The following is a 27,964-nucleotide window of genomic DNA, read 5'->3' on the forward strand; positions in this document are numbered from 1 at the left end:
TGCCATGGCGTCATAGCTCACAGCAACCTCTAACTTTTGGGCTCAAGCAATTCTCTTGCCTCAGCCTCCCCAGTAGCAGGGAGGCACCCTCCATTACGCCAGGCTATTTTTAGAGACAGGGTCTCACTCTTGCTCAGTCTAGTCTTGAACCTGTGAGCTCAGGCAATCCACCCAGCTCGGCCTCCCAGAGTGCTGGGATTACAGGCATAACCCACCGGTGCCCCCTATTAGACCTTTCTAAAAAGCACTGGGTGGGCCAGGCGTGGTAGTTCATGCCTGTAATACCAGCACTCTGGGAGGTCAGGAGGGTGGAATGCTTGAGCTCAGGAGTTCAAGACCAGTCTGAGCAAAAATCAAGATCCTGCCTCTACTAAAAATAGAAAAACTGAGGCAAGCAGATTGCTTTAGCCCAAGAGTTGAAGTTGCTGTGAGCTATGACACCACTCTACCCAGGTTGACAGATTGAGATTCTGTCTCAAAAAAAAAAAAGGCACTGGGTGGCACAACCAATAGCACTTTCTACAAGAGGACTATAAGAGAGAAAGAAGTAGTACACTCACTTTAATTTCATCTGCAACACTAACAGGCCTCATGAAAGGGAATAAATAAATAAACTTCATTTGAATTACTCACAGCATGATATCACTTCCAATATACTACTGTATTATTGGCCTCCAGCACACAAGTCACTAAGTTGGATAGCCAAATGCATGAAAGCCTCTCCCACTGCTGACATTCTCATTGTCACCCTTTTGTCCACCTTTCTTCCTCATGATGGTCATCATTTTTTTTTACCATTCTTACTGCACTAAAATCCCTTTCTCAACATCTTTTTAGCAGCAATTCCCTGACTTGCAGAACTACTAGGTATCAAGATTGAATAGGATAGCAAGGTCATTCTTCCTAATTTCATTTTATTCTTGGCAGAGTGTTTTCTGTCTCTATCTTCAGTTCCCTTCCCAAGCCTTGCTACTACCTCCACGCTTCCCCTTCCTCAATGTGTATTCTTAGCATCTTCTATCAGCAACCCCTAAATATCACTTCCTCTATAAATATCACTATCCCTATTTTGATATAACTTGTGGTTCTTCCAAGAGAGATCTTGAATTTCAGCTTCACCTCTCAGTCATAATTAGTCACTTCGATTACATTCAGGAAGCCTTTTCCAATTAAGTCTATTCAATAGAACCTGTGCTCCAGCCCTACATACGGTCTTTCCAATTGCATCTTTGTATTTTCAAAGAGTCCACTAATAGACTTATACTAATAGAAGTGTTACATTTTAGACCTGAAAGAAAACTCAGAAATACAGGTCCAGGCCAGGATCAGTGGCTCACAGTTGTAATCCCAGAGGTTTGGGAGGCCAACGTGGGAAGTTTGAGGTCAGAATCAAGACCAGCCTAGGCAACAGAGTAAGACCTCATATCTTACAAAAATAAGAAAACATTAGCAAGGCATGATGGCACAGCCCGTAGTCCTAGTTACTCAGGAGGCTGAGGCTGAGGATCACTTGAACCCAGGGAGTTCGAGGTTACACTGAGCTATGATCACACCACTGCACTGCAGCTTCAGCCTGGGCAACAGAGTAAGACCCTGCTGCTAAAAACAATTCTTTTAAGGAAATAATCTGGTCCCACGTTTTTCAAACATATTTACTCCTTTTTACTTTATACATTTTAACATGTACAAAATCCATTTTACCTGACAATCTCATACACACATAACTGAAACAAATGTCATGAAATAATATTTACCTTTACTATATAAACACATTGAAAATTTCTATTCCGTTCCATTTAAAAATAATTACTGGTGCCATCCACTAAATTGATTTCATAAGCCAATAACAGGATAGAACGGGTAGTCTGGGGTAACATTTAACTACTCCAAACTTTCCAGTCACTGATGAAGAAACTTTAACTCTTAGTGAAGTTTTCCAACCACAAGTTTTTCTATAAAATTAAACTCACATCTAAGGCCCAGACCAGTGTTCTTTCCGTTAAACACCTTCTCTGCCCGGTCGCAGCTAATTATAGCCCGCGCCCAAGCTCTACAATACGGGTACAACACCAACTACTGAGCCTATGCTCTTCTCCAAGTCAGCCCCTCAAAGTCACTGCTCCTGGCTCAGAGTCTTCCTTTCAGCCCGTTTCATCTTTCCTTAGGGCACAGTTCCCTCAGTCACCATTCATCCATCAGCGTCTCCTCGGAGTCACTGCTCCTCGGTCACAGTACCTCACGATCACTGCCACATACTCCCCCGGTCAGAGTCCCGTCACAGCCTCTGCCTCGTGCTCTACGAGGTCAGAGTCCTCCATATTCACTGCTCCTGGGTCGCAGACCCCTTGCAAGCAGCTACACCTCACACCGCGGTCACAGTCCCCTCGGTCACAGTCGCCCCGCAGCCCCTGCCTCACACTCCCCTCGCTGTCACTGCCCAGTCTTCCTTCAATCAGTTTGCTCGTCGTTCCAGTCCCAGTTTCTCGTCTCAAACAGAGCTGCAAGAATACGCACACACTGGGTTCTTACCGGCAGCTTACGCTCCCTCGACCCCAATCCCGTCGGATTGCTCCCGGGCGCCGCGTCACCGACAAGAAGTTGAAGAGGTTGCGGGGAGACGCCCGGGAAGGCAGCTGACGGAACAGCAGCCCGGAAGTCCCGCCTCCAGCCCGCCGTCTTGCCAATCCGACCACGGCTTCTCTCCGACAACCACCACCCCGGACACAGTAGTTCCGCCTCCACTCAGGCCCCAAGGATGAAGTGACGGAGCAGAAACAGGAGATGGAATGGCTAAGGGCCATGCTCCATCCGGAACCGGAGAATGCAGGAAGACACCTCCTCAGAGTGGGATACGGACGTGGTCTGTCACAAGCGCTCGCTAACAGTCCGTAGGGAAGCATACCCGGCAGCTCACCCTTGGCCCCGCGGAGGGCCGAGTCTCGCGCAGACGGACGTGTCTGTGATGGTGCTTCCCACAGTACCTCCTCTGCACCCGGCGACAGGGTAGAGGCCCCGACGCTCAGGTCCTCACCTGCATCACCACAGCGCCAGCTTTTACCGACTGGGTGTTGTGAGGGGCATTTACGTCCGAAACAAGCCCAGTGAAAACCTGTGGCTGACCCAGCCCTCTCTCTTCCTGTTATTTTTAACCCATGACCCCCAGGAATCAAATGAGAGCGGAGCAGGAGTGGATTCAAGGCAGGAAAACACGCTGTAGTAGGGCGGATGGTGAGGAGAAACGTTTTCCGTTGATAAAACGAACTTCTGGAAGGGTCCCTTTTTGATTCTGTAGATGTAAGGCAAATGGATAACACAATGTTATGGAAGAAGAATGTAAATAAACTTTTTAAAGTTTGTTTGGGTTTTGTCTATATGCTTGATTTGGAAGTGGCTGAGAAGACAGATAAACTTGTGCACCTGCTGAGGAACTTGGGGCTGAGGTGAGGATTTAAATCTAAGTTTCAAGTAAGTATCTGAAAAGGCTGATAGACTAAGGTGCCCCAAATAAAGACAGCTAGCTGAGGATGACACCAGAACCTCTAAGAAAAACATCACTACAAAGATAGTAGGATCTGGACAGTAACCAACATAAGACTTTCAGAAAGTCTTAAAGGAAGGCCAATGTCATAACACAGCTGGAACACACCCTGATCCTGTACACAAATCCTGGAGAAAATGGATGCGTGTGTAAGCTAATAAGCTATGTAAAGGATAGGATAGCAATTGCTTAGCAAAAATACTGAGAGATAAAGGCAATAATTCAAAACGTAGGAAAAAGTTTTACACACAAATTCCTCTCTGTATTTTTTATAATAGTGAAAAATTAGAAATAAGCAGTCCCTCAATAAGGAAATGGCAAAAATAACAATGGTATAACCTAATGGAATAAACACAGCTATTAAATTTAATGCTTCTGAAAATCATAATGCAAATGCAATGACAAACAGAGCTCATATGTGAGAAAGTGAAAAATCGGGATACAAAATTACATAATGATTTTTTAAAACTATGCAAATAAAAACCCACTGGTAGAAATATACCCAAATATTTACAGTTGATTATGTTTGAACTGAAACAGATTTTCTTTTTTCTCTACTTCCAAACATACTTAGAACATACAAGATGAAACATCAAAAGTATAAGGCTTAAAGACATAACTATTATGTACCCATAATAATTTTAAAAATAAATATGTGTGTTCTCTCTCTCTCGCTCTCTCTATGTATATATACACATTATCTATATAGCCTAAAACAACAGATTCAGTTGCCGAACTGGCAGCTTATCTTTATTTTGTCAAGATATTTAACAATATTAAAAAGTTCAGATTTCTTCATGGTGGTATCTTTTTCCCAGATCTTCAAAAGATTCAATAGTAGAAACAGCCAAATGCCGCTACGACACAGAATAAGCTGTCCTAAAAAATAAAACAGAACACACACAAAAAAAAAGAAATCCAGAGTGTTAGTACTAATGAGGGAATAAGGGCAGGCAGCACACCATCCCAAGTCTTTGCCAATTTTCAATCATAAAGACTTATTCCTCCCTCACAGGGGTCCTCAAACTACTGCCCGGGGGCCACAAGAGGCAGTGTGATTGTATTTGTTCCTGTTTTGTTTTTTTACTTCAAAATAAGATTATGTGCAGTGTGCATAGGAATTTGTTCATAGTTCTTTTTTAAACTATAGTCTGGCACTCCAACAGTCTGAGGGACAGTGAACTGGCCCCTTGTTTAAAAAGTTTGAGGACCCCGGCTCTAGAATGAGGATTTCTAGCCTGGATGCAATAACTCACACCTGTAATCCTAGCACTCTGGAAGACCACGGCAGGAGGATTCCTTGAGTTTGAGACCAGCCTGAGCAAGAGCAAGACCTCAGTCTCTACCAAAAATACAAAAATTAGCTGGGCATTGTGGCAGGTGCCAGCAGTCACAGCAACTTGGGAGGCTGGGTCAAAATGATTGTTTTTACCCAGGAGTTAGAGGTTACTGTGAGCTAGGCTAATGCCATGGCACTCTAGCTGGCACAACACAGTGAGACTCTATCTCAAGAAAAAAAAGAGGAAGAAGGAGGATTTCCAAAGTATAGCTATAAATTACTTGCCTGAGGGTAATTACAAAATTGCTAACTAAAACATTAGGATAGGTAAAGAATTAGATTTTCTGAATGCATAAGTAAAATTTAAACTAATGAACTTAAGGTGATGCATATTCATAAAATAGTGATTTCTGCATTTCCTGATTTATCACAGAAATAAAAGCTGAAATGTTTTGAATTTCGGAGTAAATACATTACCCAACTTAAGAAACTGTATTATAATCTAAGCCATATTAAACTATATCATTTATTGCTGATAATAAGAATGATAGCGCTTCATCATAAATTCTAGATAAGGGAAATGGTCTCTGGGTGTTTATTCTTGACTGATAAAATTTATTAGTCCATATTTTAGAGTTCATAATCTCAAAATGCTTTTCAGAGCACAAACAAGAGTCTCACTGTCTCGCCCTCAGTAGAGGGCCGTGGGCAGCAACCTCCAACTCCTGGGCTTAGGCGATTCTCTTGCCTCAGCCTCCCAAGTAGCTGGGACTACAGGCACCCACCACAACGCCCAGCTATTTTTTTGTTGCAATTGTTGTTGTATAGCAGGTCCAGGCTAGATTCAAACTGCCAGCCTCGGTTGCCAGCCTATGGGCCAGCACCATAACCACTGTGTTATGGGCACTGAGCCAGGTAAAAACACTTTTTGGGTACCTATTACAGGCATTCCACCTGCCTCAAACTCCTTAACCCCCAGCCTCACCTCCCAGCCTGGTAATGACGGGAAAAAAACAATTTGAACTCAAGTACCTAATCATCAACCTAAAGCTTCTTTGGTTTAGCCCATCTTCCTGGCTCCTTCGGTGGATAACTCTGAGCTGTGTTCTAAAAACTGTGGTATCTATGGTGACAGGGCTGTTTTGTTGTAACTAAATGATACTTTTGTAAAAAAGAAATTAATAACTCAGTTAATAAAAAAGGAACCTACAAAAGATAGCTCAAACTTTTTATTATATTGATGGACATAATATTAGTCAAACTGCTATAAGTATTCAATGTATATACTTACCATAGACCTGTAACAAACAGGTCACAGATTGGCACTCATCTGCAGACCCTACCTCAAGCAGCACTGTTCTACCCAGAGTTCTCCAGCGGTTATCCATAGCAATTATCTGCGCAATAGCACATGATTTTCCCTCCTCTTCTGTTTCTTCCTCCTCTACTAGTGCTTTCTGGAATCTACTCCCAAACAAAGTGCTTTGAGTTCTGAAAACGAAACCTAAATAAATACCTGACTCAACAACCTGGAGTAAAGGTACAATAGACTAAGTCAGCAACCTCAATCAGGCTCTCAAAAGTGATTTCTAGCCATCTCCACCAATCCTGTGTTCTAAAATCCAATCCTGATTAAGGTATTAACTGATAAAGTTTTTAATATTCTTTTGAGTATGACTGGCCCCCACTACAGGCAGAAATATCTGTCTCGTTCATCATTTTATCCCTAGCGCCTCAAGTACAGAAACTGGCACATAACAGAAGCTCAGAACTATTTGTTAAATAAATGAATTATACCATATAAGGACTCAGGAAAAGATGCATTTTTAGCTCCAAGAAGCAAAAAAAAAAAAAAAATCACTTCAGCTTGACTCTTCTCCCTAAGAGAGCTGGTAAATGAAGATTTACATAGTACTTCCCACCATCTGGCCCTTGATCCCTAAGGTAAATGAGCATAAAATGAAACCTTAGTAGGACCATAGAATTTTAGAGCTAAGAGGTTCCTTAAATCCTCCACACAAGCAGCTTCAAAACCTGGCATTCAACAGGAACGTGTGGGGAACTTCTTGAAAATTTAGGTTCACGAATCCAACTACTTAATCAGGTTCTACTTGAGTTGAGCCCCAATATCTATAATTTAAACAAGTTCCCCAAATTATTCTTAGACAGCCACAGCCAGTTTGGGGGAAAATCTATTATAGCTTCCTAATGTTACTGATACAATGTAAGAAAAATCCAATGACTAACTTAAAGTCATTCAATTAGAAAATGACAGAGCAGGAAATAGAACCTTTCTTTCCTAATTTACTCAATCCAGTTTCTGTTCTATTCTATTCTTTAATTCTGATTCTACTAATTCATAATCTGGGAGTATGTGAATAGAGGATAGGACCATTTCTAGAACAAGTATAAAATAAAAACATGTGCTAGGCTCAGCGCCTGTAGCTCAAGCAGCTAAGGCGCCAGCCACATATACCAGAGCTGGCAGGTTCAAATCCAGCCCAGGCCTACCAGACAACACTGACAACTATAACCAAAGAATGGCCGGGTGTTGTGGCGGGCACCTGTGGTTCCAGCTACTTGGGAGCCTGAGGCAAGAGAATCACTTAAGCCCAGAAGTTGGAGGTTGCTATGAGCTGTGATGCCACAGCACTCTACCCAGAGCGACAGCTTGAGGCTCTGTCTCAAAACAAAATAAAACAAAACAAAACAAATATGGCTAAAAAACAGAAAATATCTGTACCAATGACTTACCAATGTTTAATTTTTAATTTTTTTGGACTTACCAATGTTTAAATAAAACCTTTTTTTTTTTTTTTTTGGCCAGGGCTGGGTTTGAACCTGCCACCTCTGGCATATGGGGCCGGCGCCCTACTCCTTCAGCCACAGGTGCCGCCCTAAATAAAACCTTTTTTAAAGATTATTCTTTATTTTCACTTAGATTTGAAAAATGGCTTTAAGATAAAGTAATTAATTTTATTAGCAAAAGAAAATCACCTTTGTTCATGGAATCCCTACTATCCAAATTCCCTTCCAGCTCAGCAAAGTGTGATTTGTTTAAATTAAAAAATAAATAGTTAAAAATTTTAGTTATCATACAGCGCCCATAGCTCAGTGGGTAGAGTGCTGGCCACATACATATACACTGGCAGGTTTAAACCCGGCCTGGGCCAGCTAAAACAACAAAATAGCCAAGCATTGTGGCAGGCACCTATAGTCCAATCTACATGGGAGGCTGAGGCAAGAGATCACTTAAGCCCAAGAGTTTGAGTTTGCTGTGAGCTATGACACCATGGCACTCTACCCAAGGCAAGAGCTTGAAACTCTGTCTCAAAAAAAAAAAAATTTAGTTATCAATTATTACTTTAATAAGGATTATCAGGATTAGGTTGTAGAACATAGTGATTTATGGAAGAGGTGACTAAAATAATTTTTAAATAATATGGTAAATCAATAATTTGCTATTCCCAAATTGAAACCTATGAAGATGTATCATTTGTAAACATTCAAGTTACCTTGTCTATAAGCAGCACACTCAGCACGTTAGCTTTCTGCCTTAACAACTAAAAAATTAACAGTAAAATCATCTAATCCAAAAGAAGTATAAGACAAATGTCTACAAAGTAAAGTGTTCTTACACCTTAAGAAATATTAAGCAATTTGATTTGGAATATTAAGCCACATTTCCTTAGAAAGGTAAAAAATAAAGGTTTCCAAAAAGACTTACATTCATGAAAACATCATGAATGTAGTTGTCAGTGTCAGCGTCCCAGAAACATCGAGCAGCCATGCTAAAAAGTCAAAAAACAAAGAATTATCAACAATACAGCAAGGTTGTGAATTACATATATCTTCCATGAGCAAGAGATTTCCTCAATACTTTCCTATAGATCTGTGTTTCCAAAGCTTTTCACAGGTTGGCACACAGAGAAAATCATATTGGTAAGCAGAATAAAAGGGTAAAATTGAAGGGACTAGAGTTTGTTGCAGTTTGGCCAGGGCCGCCACCCTCAATATATGGGGCTGGCATCCTACTCACTGAACCACAGGCACCGCCCTCAAGGGACTAGAATTATAGAGAAAGCTGCTGGCAGCTACAGGCAACCAGCCCAGGGCTCTAATAGCCTCAGATTCTGACTGGCTGCCTGATAGGTACAGGGATCAATACCTTGACATTGTTGGTAGATTAGGTAGGAAATTCTGAATACATTACTTCAGGTAAGATATTTGTGTGTGATTTTTAATGAGCTCTTGTATAATATTAGGAGGAGGAAGGAATGGAAAGGGCCAAGCAGATTACTTAGTCCAGCCTGTAACTTTACAGAGTCCCAGAGAAGAAAGGAACAAACTCTGAAGTAGAATTTAGTCTTCTAACTAATCCTAAATCCAGTGTTATCTCTATAGAATGCAATGCTACCGCTAAATTCTAATATTGGCCACCCTTCTTCTCTCCATTTCTTAGGTAAGAAGAAAATACTAAACATACAAAATAAAAGTCAATTAAAAAGTAGAAATAATTTAAATGCCTACTAGAACAGGACTGGTAAATAAAATTATTATATTCCCTGGCAACAAAATTTATGAAGCCATTAATCCATTAAAGAAATGATTTGCATACTCAGGAGGCTGAGGCAAAAGAATTCCCTAAGCCCAAGAGCTGGAAGTTGTTGTGAGCTGTGATGCCATGGCACTTTACCGAGGGCAACAAAGTGAGACTCTGTCTCTAAGAAAAAGAAGAAATGATTTGCAAGCCAGGCATAGGGGTGCACACCTATAGCCCCAGCTACTCGGAAGGCTAAGGCAGGGGGATAGTTTGAGTCCAGAAGTTTGAGACTGTAGTGCACCATAATCATGCTTGTGAATAGTCACTGCATTCTAACCTGGGCAACATGGCAAGACCTCATTAAAAAAAAAAAAGAGGCCAACTGCTATGGCTCATGCCTGTAATTCCAGTACTTTGGGAGGCCAAGGCAGAGGATTTCTTGAGGCCAGGAGTTCAAGACCAGCTTGGGCAACACAGTGAGACCTCATCTCTATAAAATATAAAAAGAAAAAAATTACAAATGCTTTACATTTTTATTAAATGTACATATATATGATTGTTAACATTTATTGAGCACTTACTTTGTGCCAGGCACTAACCTCAGTGCTTTACATTTATTAACTGACGCAATCCTACAAGGTAGGTACTACCTTATACCTATTTAATAAATGTAGAAACTAAGGGTCAGAGAAATTGAGTAAAGTCATACAACTACTAAGTGGCAAAGCTCACACACACTCAAAAGTGTGAGCTCTCAACCCAGGCAGTTGAGAGGCCACACTTGCAGAGAAAGATATACAAATACCATATTACATTTGTTAATTTTTGAATGCTTTATTTTTTTAAGTTTTACATAGAAGAGTTCCCTTCATCCTAGTTATTTTACATATTCTTGAATCAAAAAAGTTCCATCTATTTCCAAACTGTGGCAGTAATAATATGAAGTAAAATTAACCTACTTAACTAGTCAATTTACATGTATTTATTTAGCAATTACCATATGTCTAGAAAGTTTAAATCTGTCCCTATTCTCAAACAACTCCCAGTTTAATTAAGTAGAAAAATTTAATACATTTCAAAAGGAAAAGATAATGTATACTTGGTGTTAATTTATAAATTATTAGGATTAAAAGACATCTTAAAGTCTATCTAGTCTAAGTATCCAGGTTATACCATATTTGCATTAAACCCATAGAGATACTGTAGAGAATTTCTTAGAAAGGAAAAAAAGCCAAAGACTTAATGAAGGAAATGGTACTTAAACTGAGTAGAATGAAGTGAAGCTACAAATATAAAAATGTATTTAACAAACATCTGTTGAGTATCTAATATCAGGCAAAATACTAAGTAAAAATAATACAAAGATGCCTAAAACATAATCCTTCCCTTCAGATTATGTTCTCTTTATACACTTCTCAATAAAAGGAACCAGAGCTCCTTAGAGAAATGGCCAATTCCAGGTCTAGGGATGGAAATGTACAAGATATTGTAGGGCAGCCAACCCAGCATAAAGGCGTTTGTTTGTTTATCCAAGAATAAATCTGTTCAGACAAAGGTGCTCACACACACACACAAAAAAGGAACTGTACAAGATAAACCTGGGACATCTGGATCATGGCAAAAACTTGAGGCATACCAGGAATAATGCTGTACATATGTAATGTGTAGCATATTATACATATGCTATAAATAATGTATAGCATATTATACATATGTAGTGTAATAATATATATATGTGAAATCTGTAATATATATGAAATATATATTACACACACATAAAAAGACGTGTCTTTTTATGAGATATGGTAGAACTGATATATATTTGATCTTAGCCAAAGGGCTGAGAAGTAATGATAGAACCGTTTATAGCAGGCTAATGCTCCCATCAAAATCAAGAAGAGAAGCTGGAAAAAATGAACCAGACAGCTACTAAAGCAAACAGGCCCAGAAGAGCCAAAATTTCAGAAAGGGAAACTCAGTAGGTAAGCTGATACTCTGCGGTAGATTTTTCCCTAGGGTTTAGAGTATTTCGGGCACAGATCTAGAGGCTGAGAATCTTTGCTTTACCCAGGGAAAGAACCAATTATTGAGGGAAAAAGAAACCAGCAGGATTGACGGCAATCTTAACTAAGCTAGGAAGATGGCTTTGTAAAAATGGAGAGAGTAGCACTGAGCCTGTCAGACGAGAGGTTTTCTTTTCAAATTATGAGCTAAATTCTGGAATATAAGCAGGAACCTAAAAGGCTAAGTGTGCTCGGCAACATAATAGACAACCCAAACACGTCTATGTCCTAATCCCCATAAACTGTGAACATATGTTACATTACATGACAAAATATATTTTGCAGATGTTTGATTAAGTTAAGGATCTTGAGATAGGGACATTATCCTGGATAATTCAGGTGGGCCCAATGTAATCGCAATGTTCTTTTTTTTTTCTTTTGAGACAGAGTTTCATTATGTCACCCTCAGTAGAGTGCTGTAGCATCAGAGCTCACAGCAACTTTAAACTTTGGGGCTTAAGCAATTCTCCTGCCTCAGCCTCCCAAGTAGCTGGGACTACAGGCACTCACCACAACGCCTGGCTATTTTTTGGTTGTTTGGCAGGCCCGGGCTGGGTTCAAACCCACCAGCGCCGGTGGATGTGGCTGGCACCCTAGCCGCTGAGCTACAGGCGCTGAGCCTGTTCTTTTTTATTTATTTATTTTGAGACAGAGTCTCACTTTGTCACCCTTGGTAGAGTGCTGTGGCATCACAGATCACAGCAACCTCAAACTCTTGGGCTTAAGCAACACTCTTGCCTCAGCTTCCCAAACAGCTGGGACTACAGGCACCTATCATGATGCCCAGCTATTTTTAGAGACAGGGTCTTGCTCTTGCTCAGGCTGGTCTCAAACCTGTGAGCTCAGGCAATCCACCTGCCTCTGCCTCCCAGAGCACTGGGATTACAGGCGTGAGCCATCACGCCCAGCCCAATCACAATGTTCTTTACAAAAGAAAAAGGGAGGCAGGAGAGTCAGAGAAGATACTTGAAGCTGCTATATGCTCCTGGATTTGAAAACAGAGGAAGAGCTTATGAGCTAAGGAATGCAGGCAGCCTGCAACTAGATTAGGCAAGGAAAGAGATTCTCTCCTAGAGTCTCCAGAAGAAATCAGCCCTACTGACACTGATTTCAGTTCAGTGAAACTCACTTTGGATTTTTGATCTCCAAAACTGTCAAACAGTATTATTTGTGCTGTTTTAAGTACTGAGCTTATGAAAAATTGTTACTGAGGCAACAGGTACTAAGGGGAAAAGCCTATGAAAATGAAGGACAAAGTTTTATGATGAGGAGACAAGGACTATAAGTCAGTACCTGCTGAAGGTGGAGGCCCAATGAACACTCACAGTTCCTGGGTGAAAGACTTGAAGGGCTACAATTAAGAAAGAAGTATGAACTTAAGATAGAGCCTTATCCAAACTGCAGCCCAACCCCAATTCAACTAAGTACCTGACAGGATTAAGGTAAGCAACCCATATTCTACCTGCATAGCAAAGGAAAGAATTAAACCCTTCTGGAAGAAAATAAGGTGATAATGGTATTTTATTACACTAAAAAGTGTTCTTATCTTTTAGAGTTATATGCTGTTGTACACGTATTCACAGATGAAATGGAATGATGATTAGAATCTCAAAATAGGGCAGCGCCTATGGCTCAGTGAGCAGGGCGCCAGCCCCATATACCGAGGGTGGCGGGTTCAAACCCAGCCCCAGCCAAACTGCAACAAAAAAATAGCCAGGCGTTGTGGCGGGCACCTGTAGTCCCAGCTACTTGGGAGGCTGAGGCAGGAGAATCGCCTAAGCCCAGGAGTTGGAGGTTGCTGTGAGCTGTGTGACGCCACGGCACTCTACCGAGGGCAATAAAGTAAAACTCTGTCTCTACAAAAAAAAAAAAAAAGAATCTCAAAATAACCTGGTAGGGCCAAGGAGAGTAGGTGGAGATATAAAGAAAACAACATCAGTATATGCTGATAACTATTGAAGATAAGTAATAAAGGCAGAGGAGTTGTTTAGTCCATGTACTTTTGCATATATTTGAAATTTTAGATGATAAAAGTTTTTATAACGGGAGAAGAGGCTCTTGTAGGCCATACTTTAGAGTTTGGCCTGATCACTTTTAACAAAATCAATCATAACCAGTTTAAGGAGTTTATATTTGACAGCGTTTAAAATAAGAACCTCTGTTGAATTTACGGAAAGAAAGTGAGGTATATTTCAGGAAGACTGGTCCACTATGCAGAATGAACTATAGAAAAGAAAGATCAGATTCAGGAAATGCTGCTAAGGGGCTGCTAAGTAATCCTGGCAGCCAGACTGTAGTATATGCAATGATAGGGAGAAATGACTAAATAAGATATAAGATGACTACAAGGATTTAAGCCCTCGTCAATGGTACCTTGGTAATTCTGTGAGAGACACTGAAATTAAAATAATAGGCTGATTTAAGGACAGAGAGAGAAATGAAATCAGGAACTCTACTAGAACATATTGAATTTGAGATGACAAAATATGAAGTATTTTTTAGTCTCTTTGTGATGAAGAAATCTCCTGAAGCCTTTTGACCAAGTAGCAGAGGACACGGTGGTGAAGAACACTGTGCTAGGAGTCAGAAGGCTGGGCTCTCGGTGACACTGACATTGGCCAGATACATAATTTTATGCAAATCGTGCTAAACCTCAGAAGTGTCATCTATAAAACAAGGGTACTCAACACTAGAAAATATTTATAGTGCTTTCCATATTTAACATTCTATAGTGAAAATTTGCAGTGGCAATATCTACAAGGTATTTTAAAAATTCATTCAATAAATATGGTAGTACTTTCTTACAAAATACTGTACTAGGCACTGTTTATAAAGGGAAATGGAGGATTAACAGATTTCGAACTCACCAATACAGGAATAATAGTTTGAGTTTTTCAATGACTTCATTGAAAAAGTTCTAAAAAGAGCAGAGGAATAAGAACCAAGTCTTAAAGAATACTCACAGCTAGAGATGCAGGGGACAAAGAGAAGCCAGTGAATGAAAGACAATAAGCAGTCAGAAAAACAAGTTAGATAACTCATATCAGGGACAAAAAAAAAAAAAAAAAAGAGTGAATTTTAAAAAACAGAAGCCAAGGCCAAGAACAAGAGCTAAGAAAGAGCTATCAGATTTGCTAATTAGGGTCAAACAACTTTAAAGAAATTGATTTAGGAGAGTGAAAGGACCGAAATCTGGGGAACAAGGAATTCAGGAAAAAACATATACACATAATCCCACACTATCTATGGAATACAGACATACATATGTGTGTGTGTGTGTGTGTGTATACATATAAATCCTAAAATACTTAATGGTCTATTAGGAAAAATGAGTTTCCACAGGTTGCTCACCAGACTCTCAACCTTACTATTTAGTACCAGGATCTCCAGTTCACAGCTGCATTTTGGTATACTGTCCTCTCCTCTGACTCTTGCAAAGAAATGATCTTACTGAATTATCAAGAGGACAAATATCTCATTAGAAACATAGATGAATAAAAACAGGAAGGAAGAACCAACTACTCACAATACTCCTTCACCTCTCTGTTCTCCAATCACTACTTGCACCACCATTTTATATCGGTCAAACCCCATTTCTAGAAAGAAAAATCAGAAAGTTATCTATAAGCAAATACATAGTAAAATTGCCTATTAAGGGCAAATTTGCTTAGAAATGAACATAAGTATTCAATCCACAAGTACTTAATGAATATGACTGTAAGCTTGAGAATCAGAGAGACCTAAGGATAGATTCTAACTATAAACTTATCTAGTACATAAATTTAGACAAGTTATTTGACTTTTCAGTTTTAGTCTCCTTCATCTGTTAAATAGGAATATCACCACCTATCTCCCAGGGTTATTGTGTGGCTACATAAGATATAAATATATAAATATAATAATACATATTTGTACATATTATTATATAAAGCAGCTAAAACAATGCTGACACATACTAGTCTCTCAATAAACCTTAGCCTTTTCCCTTTCCCCCCTATTCTAAATAAAGTACTAAGCTAGGGCCTCAAGATACAGAAATAAGATACTCTTCTTGTCTTAAATAACTCATAGTAGTAAAGAGCTCAAAGGCAAACAGAAAAATGAAATTAAAATGCAGTATATATACAATGTTGACATATATTAACATCAAAAATAAAGCATCTGTGTATAAAAAAGAAAGAAAGCCAATGCAGGATCCTTATTCCAGGAGTAATACATCTAAGTACAACAGGAGCACAGAGCTAGGGGCTCCTCCTTTTGTCTGGGAAGTGGCAAGGTATGATGGGAAAAGACTTCCTGAAGGATATGCCAGATAAACGAGCTGAGTCTCCAAGGACAAGCGAGAATTTACCAGGTCAAATATGCCTTTCCCTTTCATAAAGAGAGAACAGCATATGCAAAGGCATGAAAGCACGATATCTTTAAAGAATAAGCTATTCAGTAAGGTAGAAAAGAAAAAAACCGGCAAGGCTCTTCTGTTCGGCGGAGGAAAGGGCCGTTGGCCGGGGCCTGCGGTATAACTAGGGGACCGGCTACGGCCACCCATTCTCCTGGGGCCTGACGCGACGTGCTAGTAGTGCGGCACCGATTCCTCTCCGGTTTGGGGGCGCTGCTCTGGGCAGCCTTACCCTATATTTCCGAAAGCTGGCGTGCACTATCGGGAAGAAACAAAACAAGAAGAAAGTGGAGGAGGAATATGTGGTGGAAAAGGTTCTTGACCGTGGAATGGTAAAGAGCAAAGTGCAGGACCTCCTAAAGTGGAAAGGGTTTCTCAGATGAGGCCAACACATGGGAGCCAGAAGAGAACCTGGATTGCCCTGATCTCATTGCTGAGTTTTTACAGTCACAAAAAACAGCACATGAGACAGATAAATCAGAGGGAGGCAAGCGCAAAGCTGATTCTGATTCTGAAGATAAGGGAGAAGAAAGCAAACCAAAGAAAAAGAAAGAAGAGTCAGAAAAGCCACAAGGCTTTGCCCGGGGTTTAGAGCCAGAGTGGATTATTGGAGCCACAGACTCCAGTGGAGAGCTCATGTTCCTGCTGAAATGGAACAACTCTGATGAGGCTGATGTGGTCCCTGCCAAGGAAGCCAATGTCAAGTACCCACAGGTTGTCATATCCTTCTATGAGGAAAGGCTGATGTGGCTTTCCTACCCCTCAGAGGATAATGACAAAAAAGATGTCAAGAATTAACTTTCCTGAAGTACCAGCCCCTGTCACATCTGACTGTGGGTTTCAAGTGGGGAGGGAAGGAATTTTACTTGTCTTGATACCATAGAGGTAAAAGCCAGTATAGTTTCTGTGCCCTGCAGCAGCCCAAAGTGCTTTAAAGCCCTTTAAGCTGTATAGTTTGCACACCCATCCTAGTGGAGGGGAAGGGGAATAAGTGTTTCCAGGCAACCCATTCTGCACTTTGCTGAGAAAAGCAAAAGGCCTTCTATGAAGGACAAAACTTGCAGAACTGGGTGTGTGGGAAACCAAAACTGTAGAACTTCAAAGAGCATCTCCACAACCCACAGCCTTCTTCCCAATAGTGTTAATTCTGCATTTTTACAGCATAGCATGTGTGTAGTTTTTGGCTATTACTGGTGTATTATTTGGGGTGGGAGGGATAGGGTGGGAAAGAAGGGAGATGAGTAGATAATTTTGCCTAAAATTTGGGACCTGATTGGGGAAATGGCAAAATAATGGAAAAAACAGACAACTAATAATTTGCTTCTATGTCCATAATATTTTACTTTAAAAAAAAAAATGTCTGGCTCAGCACCTGTGGCTCAAGCAGCTAAGGTGCCAGCCACATACACCTGAGCTGGCGGGTTCGAATCCAGCCCAGGCCCGCCAAACAACGATGGCTGCAACCAAAAAAATAGCTGGGCATTGTGGTGGGCAGAGGGAAGAGACTCGCTTGAGCCCGAGAGTTGGAGGTTGCTGTGAGCTATAATGCCACAGCACTCTACCCAGGGTGACAGCTTGAGGCTCTGTCTCAAAAAAAAAAAAAAAAATGTCATTGGCACCATAAATGAGGACTGTGAGAGACTGTTAAAAAGCTGTGAATGCCTGAAACTATATAGGCCAAGGTGTTCCCTGCCTAAGCTTATTGCTATTCCCCACAAAGAACTAAGCCAGCTTGTAAATTACCAAAGCTTCCATTTTGGAGATAGAAACTGATTGAGGAGAGAAAAATCTTTTATTGGAGAATATGCATGAGATGGGCCGGGCGTGGTGGCTCACGCCTATAGTCCCAGCGCTGTGGGAGGCCGAGGCGGGTGGATTGCCTGAGCTCAGAGGTTCGAGACCTGTACGTAACAGCAGTGAGCCAGAGTAAGACCCTGTCTCTAACATCAAAACTAGCCAGACATTGTGGTGGGCGTCTGTAATCCCCGCTACTGGGGAGGCAAGGGGACAGAGCATCGCCAGAGAAAGAACATCTAAAAAAAAAAGAAGAAAGAAAATGAACAACAAAAAAAAAGTACTTCAAATGAAGAATGAACAAGCAAGCTGAAATTAAAAATTAAAAAAAAAGAAAATGCATGAGATCATTCTGTCTTAAAGTGCTAATTCATGAAATTAAACGGTGACCCTTTTCCAGTTATGAAGTTATAAATAACAACTTGTTCATCCAAGCTGCTGGCTGAGGTACTGGGGAGAAAGAGTAGTATAGGAGATGAGAGAGTAGGGAAGACAAGGGTTCATACTCTTAGTTTTTTTGAACTTTGAATTCTAAAACCCACTGGTAGTAGCGTTCAGTCACTGACAGCACAAGTTTCATTGAAACAGTTCAAGAGTTGAATGATTTCAAAAGCCCTGGGTTCAGGAGATTAAACTTTCATAATGGGGCAGTAGTTCACTGTAAAACAACAAACAAAAACATTTTTTAAAAAATCCTAAGAATTTTTTTTTTGTTTTTTTGTAGAGACAGAGTCTCACTGTACCGCCCTCAGGTAGAGTGCCATGAGGTCACACGGCTCACAGCAACCTCTAACTCTTGGGCTTACACGATTCTCTTGCCTCAGCCTCCCAAAATCCTAAGAATTTAATCATACCCAAATGCTCTGTCTTGAATCACAAGATCATCAGTTCTTGACATCTAGATTTGCCAACCAGAACTACATTGTTAAATCTTTTTAGGCATGTGTTAGTTTTGTGAAAACTTTGTTTAAATGTAAACTTCATACCACTATCAGTTTTTGTCTTCATAAGATTATAGACTTATAATCCCCCCCAAAAAAAAGAAAAGAAAAAACCCCATAAGATTCCAGAGTATACTGAGATGACCCAGCACAATTCAGCTGCTTGCCCCAGAAACCATACTGCTAAGGCAGCAAAATCCTGAAAATTCTCAGTAACACCAAATCTGGAGAGAATAAAGCTGAATGGGCATCTTTATCTTCCTACTTTTCTGATCAGGGAATAAGGGAATAGTGGAAAGAAAAAAAAAAAAGTGATATAGGAAAAGTTGAAACAGGTCTCAGAATTGTATACAAAATTGGGCAAACAATCTGAAAACTATAGGTAACTTCCTATGTAGAACATGAATTCTAATTCACGATATTTAACAAAATCTTAGAAGACAAAAGTCCAAGTGATTTTTTTGATGGGAGGGACCACTACCAGGTGACCAAGTTATTATTCTTAATGTAATTTCACTTGTTATCAGACAATCCAAGTTATTTTCAAAAAACATGCACTTGGCTCAGCTGAGTTTCCTACTTTATTTCATCAATCTCCATAACACAATACAAATGTGAGAAATGTGGCTAGAATATTAAATATCCAGCCCTTAAATCATAATTCTGAAGGAAAACTAAAATAGTCTCAGACATGGTGAGAGAACTTAAAAAATATATCACTCACACCATATCAGAGCAATTAGGTATAGACAGAGCAAGAAAAAAGTTGAAGGGAAATATGCAAAGATGCAACAGCAAAACAAACAAAAGAATAATAAGGTCAGGCACAGTGGCTCATGCCTGTAATGCCAGCACTCTGGGAGGCTAAGGGAAGAGGACTGCTTGAGCTCAGGAGTTTGAGACCAGCCTGAGCAAGAGCAAGACCCTGTCTCTACAAACAATAGAAAAATTAGCCTGGCATCATGGCATGTCTATACACCCAGCTACTTGGAAGGCTATTGCAAGAGGATCTCTTGAGTCCATGAGTGTGAAGTTGCAGTGAGATATGACGACACCACTACACTCTTCCTGGGGTGAGAGAGCAAGACTCTGTCTCAAAAAATAGTAAAACAGGGCTGGGCACAGTGGCTCACACCTGTAATTCTAGCACTCTGGGAGGCCAAAGTAGGTAGATAGCCTGAGCTCACGAGTTCAAGACCAGCCTGACCAAAAGCAAGACCCCGTCTCTACTAATAATAGAAAACCTCAGGCAAGAGGATAGCTTGAGCCCAACAGTAGGAAGTTACTGTGAGCTATGATGCCATAGCAGTCTACCCAGGGCAACAGCCTGAGACTCTGTCTGAAAAAAATAAATAAAAATAAAATAAAATAAATAAACAAGTAATTTTAAGAGTGAATTGTCATCAAAAAGTATAAAAATAAAAATGTTGAGTGGTGCCTGTGGCTCAGTGGGTAGGGTGCCAGCCCCATATACCAAGGGAGGTAGGTTCAAACCCAGCCCCGGTCAAACGGATACAAAAAAATAGATGGGCATTGTGGGTGCCTATAGTCCCAGCTACTCGGGAGACTGAGACAAGAGAATCGCCTAAGCCCAGGAGTTGGAGGTTGCTGTGAGCAATGTGATGCCACAGCACTCTACTGAGGGCAATAAAGTGAGACTCTGTCTCTACAAAAAAAAAAAAAAAAGGAAAGAAAGAATGTTGTGGGGTTGTGGGGGAAAAAATAAACATATAAAAATAAAAATTTTGGGCAGCACCTGTGGCTCAAAGGAGTAGGGCGCCAGTCCCATGTGCCAGAGGTGGAGGGTTCAAACCCAGCCCCAGCCAAAAACTGCAAAAAAAAAATAAAAATAAAAATAAAAATTTTAATATACTAACTATAGTTAATTCTGGGTAATAGAAATATATGGTCTGGGCAGCACCTGTGGCTCAAAGGAGTAGGGTGCTGGTCCCATATGCCGGAGGTGGCAGGTTCAAACCCAGCCCTGACCAAAAACTGCAAAAAAAAAAAAAAAAAAAAAAAAAAATATATATATATATATATATATATATGGTCTGGCAATTAAGTTTGTGAACTCTTCCTAAAAACTGCTGCATACCTCATTGCTGGATATCACTACAGTCACCTTCAAAGTACTCCCCTTGGGAAGCTATGCACCAAGGCCAGTGCTTAGTTCACCCTTCAAAGCAATTTTGGAACACTTTCTCTGGAATGACTATCATCAGAGCTGTCATCTTACAGCACACAAAAACATGCCACAATAATGAACACCACTCAGAAAGACACTACCACATGTTGACAGGAACACAGCTGTGAAAACACCGATATACCAAGGCTATGAAACCTTACTGAGTTGTTTATACAGTGCTGCCAATGTAAACACACAATGGTAAGTTCACAAACTTAAGTGTCAGACCATCTGCACTGATGCTCATCCCAGGAAAAGAGTTCCAAAATTGCTTTCAAGGGTGGCGCCTGTGGCTCAGTGAATAGGGCGCTGGCCCCATATACCAAGGGTGGCGGGTTTAAACTCAGCCCCGGCTGAACTGCAACAAAAAATATAGCCGGGCATTGTGGTGGACACCTGTAGTCCCAGCTACTTGGGAGGCTGAGGCAAGAGAATCACCTAAGTCCAAGAGTTGGAGATTGCTGTGAGCTATGACACCACAGTACTCTACCGAGGGTGACACAGTGAGACTCTTGTCTCTAAAAAAAAAAAAAATATTGCTTTCAAGCAGGACTATGTACTGGTGTCAATGTGTAGCTTCCCAAAGGGAGTACTTTAAAGGTGACGATAGTGATATTCAGCCTGGCACATATATAGGTTTGTAGCACTATTTCTAGGATGAGTTTATGAGTTAATTGTCAGAACTTGTTATTTTCTTTCTTGTACTTTTTTTTCTTGTGCTTTCTGGTATTTAATTTCTAAAAATTAAAACAAATTCTGAAAAAGAAAATACACCAAAATATTAAATAGTGATTGCCTTTGCACAACATAATTTATAGATAACTGCATAACTAAACTTTATTATACTTTTATGTATTGTCTAGGTTTATTACAATAAGCATTATTATTTAAAAAAACATTCCTTCCCTCCAAAAAATATAATAGTATCTTTTTTTTTTTTTAAGACAGAGCCTCAAGTTATCACCCTGGGTAGAGTGCCATTGCGTCACAGCTCACAGCAACCTCCAACTCCTGGGCTCAAGCGATTCTCCTGCCTCAGCCTCCCCAGTAGCTGGGACTACAGGTGCCCGCCACAATGCCTGGCTGTATTTTGGTTGCAGCCATCATTGTTGTTTGGCGGGCCTGGGCTGGATTCAAACCCACCAGCTCTGGTGTACGTGGCTGGCACCTTAGCCACTTGAGCCACAGGCACCGAGCCATAATAGTATCTTTTAAAAAGGGTAGATAGAAATAAAAACTTTTCAGATGGTACAATTTTTTTCCTAGAGACAGGGTCTTGCTCTATGGTCCAGACTGGAATATACTGGCAGAATCATAGCTCACTACAGTCTCAAACTCTTGGACTCCAGCAATTCTCCACCTTAGTCTCCTGAGTTGCTAGGGCCACACACTGCTAATGTTTTTGTTTTTTGCAGAGACAAGGTCTCCTTGTGTTGTCCAGGCTGGTCTCCAACTCCTAGCCTCAACCCAGTCTCCCAAAGCTCTGAAATTACAGCTATGAGCCACTACACTCAGCCTGTACAACACTTTAAATAAGAGATAAAGAGTACAGGGTAGGAAAAGCACAAAGTATGCGCTGATGTAGTTTGGCAGGAATGACAAGTTGAGTACAGTAAGTAGTTAAGGATTCATCCAGAGATATGGCATGAGGACAGACTGTGAGGGTACTGAATGCTAGGCTAAGGAATTGATAGGTTGGTGGAAAAAACCACCAAGAATCATGGAGGGAAAGAGTGCCTGTACTTCCTGACCTTTCTGAATGTTGGCAAACTTCTTGGACAGTGGTTCCCTACAATATTTTATTTCATATCCTTACTGTTTCCCATCATCTGCAAAAAAACTACATGAATAAAAGTTACCAAGTAATTATAGAAGTCTAGACATTGAAGAGAAAATTGTCTTTAATAAAATACCCAGCTTAAGGTCTTTGGTTAAAGAGGAGGGAGGGGACAAACAGTAAAACTGTTTGAAGGGAATCAGTCATTTCCAGTTATCACCATGATTACCTTTTAATTTATCTTTAATGTTTTCTGATAGATGTTTTGTGAGCTGAGGCATTTCTTCTGGAGAATATTCAGCATTTGCCAGTTCTTCCTTGAGCACAGCATGGATACAATCTTTAACGACAGAGGGTCGGAACCTAAGTGAAATAATTTGAGAACATTTCATTGGTAACTCCAAAATCCCAACTTACCTTCACACCCAATTTCCCCCAGCCTTTTTTCATTAGTGCATTTAATCTTATTTCTTTTTCATATTTTTATTATAAAACTAATATAAACAAATTTAGAAGATAAGTCATACCCAAATTTATATGTACAGCCTGGACCTCTCCTGAACTTCGGATTACAAGCAGAGACAAAGAGAATAGGGAAGGAAAAAGCACAAAGTATGCTCTGCAGATGTGGTTTGGCAAAGTAAGGTAAATAGTTATATATTAATACTTTTTTTTTCCGTACAGACAGAGTCTACTTTATCACCCTCAGTAGAGTGCCGTGGTATCACACAGCTCACAGCAACCTCCAACTCCTGGACTTACACGATTCTCTTGCCTCAGCCTCTGTAGGTGGGACGACAGGCACCTATTTTTTTGTTGCAATTTGGCAGGGGCCAAGTTTGAACCCGCTACCTGGGTATATGGGGCCAGCACCCTACCCACTGAGTCACAGGCACCACCCATATATTAATACTTTTACAAACATATTCCATGTGTATATTTAGTAGGAAATTCAATTTTTTTTTTTTTTTTTTGAGACAGAGTCTCACTCTGTGCCCTGGGATAGAGGGTTGTGGCATCACTGTAGCTCACAGCAACTTCAAACTTCTGGGCTCCAGTGATCCACCTGCCTCAGCCTCCTGAGTAGGACTACAGGCACAAGCCATATCTCCTGCTAGTTTTGCTATTTTTTTTTAAGAAGCTTCAATATTCACTTTTATTATTTATAAAAAAACATTAAGGTATAGACTGCATATGGTGTACTGTTAGTTTTGCTATCTTTTTGTTTGTTTGGTTTTTGGTTTGTTTTTTTTTGCAGTTTTTGGCCAGAGCTGGGTTTGAACCCGCCACCTCTAGCATATGGGGCGAGCACCCTACTCCTTTGAGCCACAGGCACTGCCCAGTTTTGCTATTTTTAATAGAGGGGCCTCTCGCTCTTGCTCAGGCTGGTCTGGAACTCCTGAGCTCAAGAGATCCACCTGCCTTGGCCTCTCAGAGTGCTAGGCTTACAGGCTTGAGCCACAGTGCCCTGCCCCCTCTCATTGCTTTTTAACAGTATTCTTTTTGCTCTCTTGCCTACTCATTCTCACAGGTTAATTTTAGAATCACTACCACATTTCTAAGTTTTAATCTTTTCAAAATATGTTTGCTTGTTTGTTTTTGAAACAGAGTCTCACTCCGTTGCCCTGGGTAGAGTGCTGTCACGTCATAGCTCACAGCAACGTCAAATTCCTGGGCTCAAGTGATTCTCTTGCCTCAGCCTCCCAAGTAACTGGAACTACAGGCGACCGCCACAACGCCCAGCTATTTGTTGGGGGTGGGTGGGGGAGGGTGTTTCGCTCTGGCTCAGGCTGGTGAGCTCAGGCAATCCACCCACATCTGCCTCCCAGAGTGCTGGGATTACAGGCGTGAGCCACCGCCTCCGGCCAAAATTAAGCCTATTAAGCCTTAAGCCTTGTCAATCTTCAGTAAAACGTTAAAGGTTTTCTTTGAACAAAATATACATAATCTCACAGGATTATTCCTACATAATCTTATTCTACGTTGTTTTACAACAGAAACATAGCTGAATGGCATTCTGTGCACTGGGAACCTTTTACCAAGACAACTGCACATTCCTTTTTCTGCGTCCATTTAACCCACAGGGGGAAAACTCAAGACTGAAATTTTTATTATCATAACCAAAGTTCCTGATTTCCAGTACTTGCCAAGCATCAGATTCACCATTCTGGTTTCAAACAACAGATGAGGACTTGGGTTATCTTATATTTTTTTTCTTGTGAAGATAAAGTTAGCTGAATCCTACAGAGCCAGCTGACCGCCCTCTGCACTAGATTGTGTGCCTTAATTCCGACACGGAATCGGGGTGACGTCTAAAGGCCTCTGGATACTACCTAGGTAAGACTTTGCTTACATCCAGGTCCCGCGCCAGAAGTACACGCGTTCTGGCACACGTGTGCACACGGTAACCCTCGAATCATGCACGGCGGAATGGCATTCGATGCAAATCGCTGATTTTCTGACTCTATTCTATCCATCTGCTCTCCTCTGTGAGCACGTCCCACGTTTCCCAGAGCCAACCGTTCTCGCTGCGCCAGCCTAAGGCGCGCAAGGCCGAGTCCGGTGCTCTGCTACCCTCTGCAACTGGAGAGGAGCCTTCCGGGGGAGCTCCGCGGTCCCTCCCGCCTCCTCCACGCCCCGCCCCTCCGGCCCCAGCCGGTCGCCGCAAACGCTCCTTCGCGACGTCCAGGCTCCCACGCGAGCGCTGCCTGCCCAACCAGTCTCTCGAGGTCGCCCCCACCACATCCAGTCTGGTACCCGCCTTTGCTGGAAAACGGGCCGCAGGATATAGGTGTTCTCGGGCTCTCCTACGTTCTTCTCGGTTTCAGGAGCCCCGTCGCCATGAGAGAAAGATGCGCCCACAGTGGAGGACGCGCCGGTCGGCGTGGCCATGGCCCGGACTTCTTGACCCTCGGGATGAAGGCCTGGCCGGCTGCGGCTGGGGCGAGCAGCTGGGAAACCGTCGCCAGGGCAACAGCGCAGCCCTTGGCTCTCACGTGACGGCCCCATGTGACGGCCCCACGCTTGGCAGAGCTGCACGCCTTTCTGCGCGCCTGCGCACCGGGTCGCTAGCCGGAGCAGGCGGAAGTGGAGTGACCTCAACCTCCCCAATGAGGTTGGTGCGTGTCAGTCCTATTTGCGAGACACTGACACGCCTTAGCTCTTATTAACTGAGCCACAATTTTATTACATCAAATTAATATGAGGGTACAATTAGGTTACAGTGTTTACATTTGTTAAAGTCTCTGTCGTAGTTGTGTCCTGCCCCAGGAGGTTGCCACATACCCATCCCTTTGCCCATTAGATGGAAGCACACCAATCCTCCTCGCTCCTCCCCCCTCCCTCTACCTTTTCCCCTCCCACTTCTCCCCCAACTTGAATTAAGTTTTTCTCTTGTGGGGGCATGTATTAGATGGTCTACTGGCTTCATATTAGTTAAGAGTACTTTGGATACTTGCTGTGCCTCAATTTAAAGAAATAGACATGCAACCTGACACCACAGAGGTTAGGTGTCTTAACGAAGGATACTTAGCTAGTGAGCAGGGCCCTGACTAATCAAAGAGTCTTCAAACTGGGGCTTAGGTAAAATCCAGCCTTCCTTCTGTCTTTTTTGTTGTTGTTGTTTGTTTTTTGAGACAGAGTCTCACTATGTCGCCCTCAGTAGAAGGCCGTGTTGCCTCCAGCTTACAGCAACTTCAAACTCCTCGGCCCAAGTGATTCTCTTGCCTCAGCCTCCCAAGTAGCTGGGACTACAGGCGCCTGCCACAATGCCCGACTATTTTGTTGTTGTCGTTGTTGTTCAGCTGGCCCAGGCCGGGTTAGAACCCGCCAGCCTCAGTATATGAGGCTGGTGCTGCAATCACTGTGCTATGGGGGCCAAGCCCGTTTTTCATTTTTGAGACAGGGGCTCACTTTGTCCCTTTGGAGTCATTATAGCTCACTGCAGCTTCAAACCTCTGGGTTCAAGGGATCCTCTTGCCTCAGCCTCCCAAGTAGCTGGGACCACAGGCTCCTTGCGCAACCTCCCACACCCCAACTAGTTTTTCTATTTTTAGTGGAAACCAGGTCTTGCTCTTGCTCAGGCTGGTCCCCCAACTACTGAGCTCAAGGGATCTTCCTGCCTCTGCCTCCATGAGTGTTAGGATTACAGGCAGGAGCCACAGTGCCTGGCCTCCTCCTGTTTTTGTATGGCTGTGACCTAAGAATAGGTTTTATGTTTTTAAATGATTTAAAAAATAAAAGGAATACCTATACATGTGGAAATTATTAAACTTTAGTATCCATAAATAAGGTTTTATTGGAATACAATCATGCTCATTTACATTTTTCTTTGGTTGCTTTTGAGCCATATAGGCAGAATTGAGTGGTGCAACAGAGACCCTAACCCTCAAAGCCTAAAACATTATGTGATTTACTTTGGGTGGTATGAACATTAAAGAATAAAACAAGGCCCAGTGCCCGTAGCACAGTGGTTACGACACCAAGGCTGGCAGGTTCAAACCCAGCCATGGTCAGCTAAACAATAATGACAACTGCCAACGAAAAATAGTCAGGTGCCTGTGGTCCCAGCTACTTGGGAGGCTGAGGCAAGAGAATAGCTTAAGCCTAAGTTTGACGTTGCCGTGAGCTGCAACGCCATGGTACTCTACCAAGGATAACATAATGAACCTCTGTCTCTAAAATAAAATATGATGTGACCCTTTACAGAAAAAGCTTGCAGTGCCCTGCTCTGATCTGTTAACTGGCAACCTGCCGTTCCCCAGCTAGCTCGTTACACCTCACCCACATCTGTTCCAGAGCAAAAGTCAAAAAACAGCAGACTGGGACTACAAGTGCCCACCACAAGGCCTGGCTATTTTTGTTGTTGTTGTTGTAGTTATTGTTTAGCAGGCCCGAGCTGGGTTTGAACCTGTCAGCCCAGGTGTATATGGCCAGCGCCCTAACCACTGAGCTACAGGCACTGAGCCACTCTTTTCTTTTTTCTTTTCTTTTCTTTTTTTTTTTTTTGTGAGGCAGAGTCTCACTATGCTGCCCTCGGTAGAATGCTGTGGTGTCACAGCTCACAGCAACCTCCAACTCTTGGGCTTAAGCAATTCTCTTGCCTCAGCCTCCCAAGTAGCTGGGACTAGAGGTGCCCACCACAACACTCATCTATTTTTTGTTGTAGTTGTCATTGTTCAGCAGGCCCTGACCGGGTTCGAACCTGCCAGTGCTGGTGTATGTGGCCTGCCCCATAACCACTGAGCTTCAGGTGCCAAGCCAAGCCACTCTTTTCTTTTTTTTTTTTTTTTTTTGTAGAGACAGTCTCACTTTATGGCCCTCGGTAGAGTGCCATGGCATCACACAGCTCATAGCAACCTCCAACTCCTGGGCTTAAGCGATTCTCTTGCCTCAGCCTCCCGAGTAGCTGGGACTACAGGCGCCCGCCACAATGCCCAGCTATTT

The 27,964-nt window shown here is 41.8% G+C and overlaps 2 protein-coding genes and 1 pseudogene across 4 annotated transcripts in view; 1 reads left to right on the top strand and 2 right to left on the bottom strand.

The window, feature by feature from the left end:
- PCYT1A (phosphate cytidylyltransferase 1A, choline) overlaps nt 1–2,669 on the bottom strand; it is a 59,269-nt gene extending 56,600 nt beyond the window's left edge. The window contains exon 1 of the mRNA XM_053565383.1: nt 2,530–2,669. The gene's annotated coding sequence lies outside the window, so the exon portion shown is untranslated. The remainder of the gene's footprint in view (nt 1–2,529) is intronic.
- A 1,592-nt stretch (nt 2,670–4,261) lies between these two features.
- Nucleotides 4,262–25,495, bottom strand: DYNLT2B (dynein light chain Tctex-type 2B). Of its 3 annotated transcripts, none has more exons than XM_053565392.1 (5): nt 25,281–25,495; nt 22,749–22,882; nt 14,950–15,019; nt 8,545–8,608; nt 4,262–4,412 (listed from the first exon to the last, which is right to left on the bottom strand). In XM_053565392.1, exons 1-5 carry the CDS (start codon nt 25,409–25,411, stop codon nt 4,263–4,265), a joined length of 549 nt encoding a protein of 182 aa, XP_053421367.1. In that variant the 5' UTR covers nt 25,412–25,495; the 3' UTR covers nt 4,262. The 3 variants fall into 3 exon arrangements, with proteins under 3 accessions (XP_053421367.1, XP_053421364.1, XP_053421365.1); XM_053565389.1 differs by having other exon boundaries at nt 4,262–4,417; XM_053565390.1 differs by lacking the exons at nt 8,545–8,608; nt 14,950–15,019 and having other exon boundaries at nt 4,262–4,417.
- On the top strand, nt 15,135–16,617 carry LOC128568079 (chromobox protein homolog 1-like; annotated as a pseudogene).
- Nucleotides 25,496–27,964: the final 2,469 nt, after the last annotated feature.

This window comes from Nycticebus coucang, chromosome 16, assembly GCF_027406575.1.
Source record: "Nycticebus coucang isolate mNycCou1 chromosome 16, mNycCou1.pri, whole genome shotgun sequence".
In the NCBI taxonomy this organism is placed as follows: domain Eukaryota; kingdom Metazoa; phylum Chordata; class Mammalia; order Primates; family Lorisidae; genus Nycticebus; species Nycticebus coucang.

Excerpts from the sequence above, each read along its gene's own strand:
- DYNLT2B (XM_053565392.1), bottom strand. The coding sequence starts at position 25,411 with ATGGCCACGCCGACCGGCGCGTCCTCCACTGTGGGCGCATCTTTCTCT. Across the intron at positions 8,609-14,949 it reads CAGAGAGGTGAAGGAGTATT|CATGGCTGCTCGATGTTTCT; the intron begins GTGAGTAGTTGG and ends TTGACTTTTTAG. Across the intron at positions 4,413-8,544 it reads TTCATGATGTTTTCATGAAT|CTTATTCTGTGTCGTAGCGG; the intron begins GTAAGTCTTTTT and ends TTTTTAGGACAG.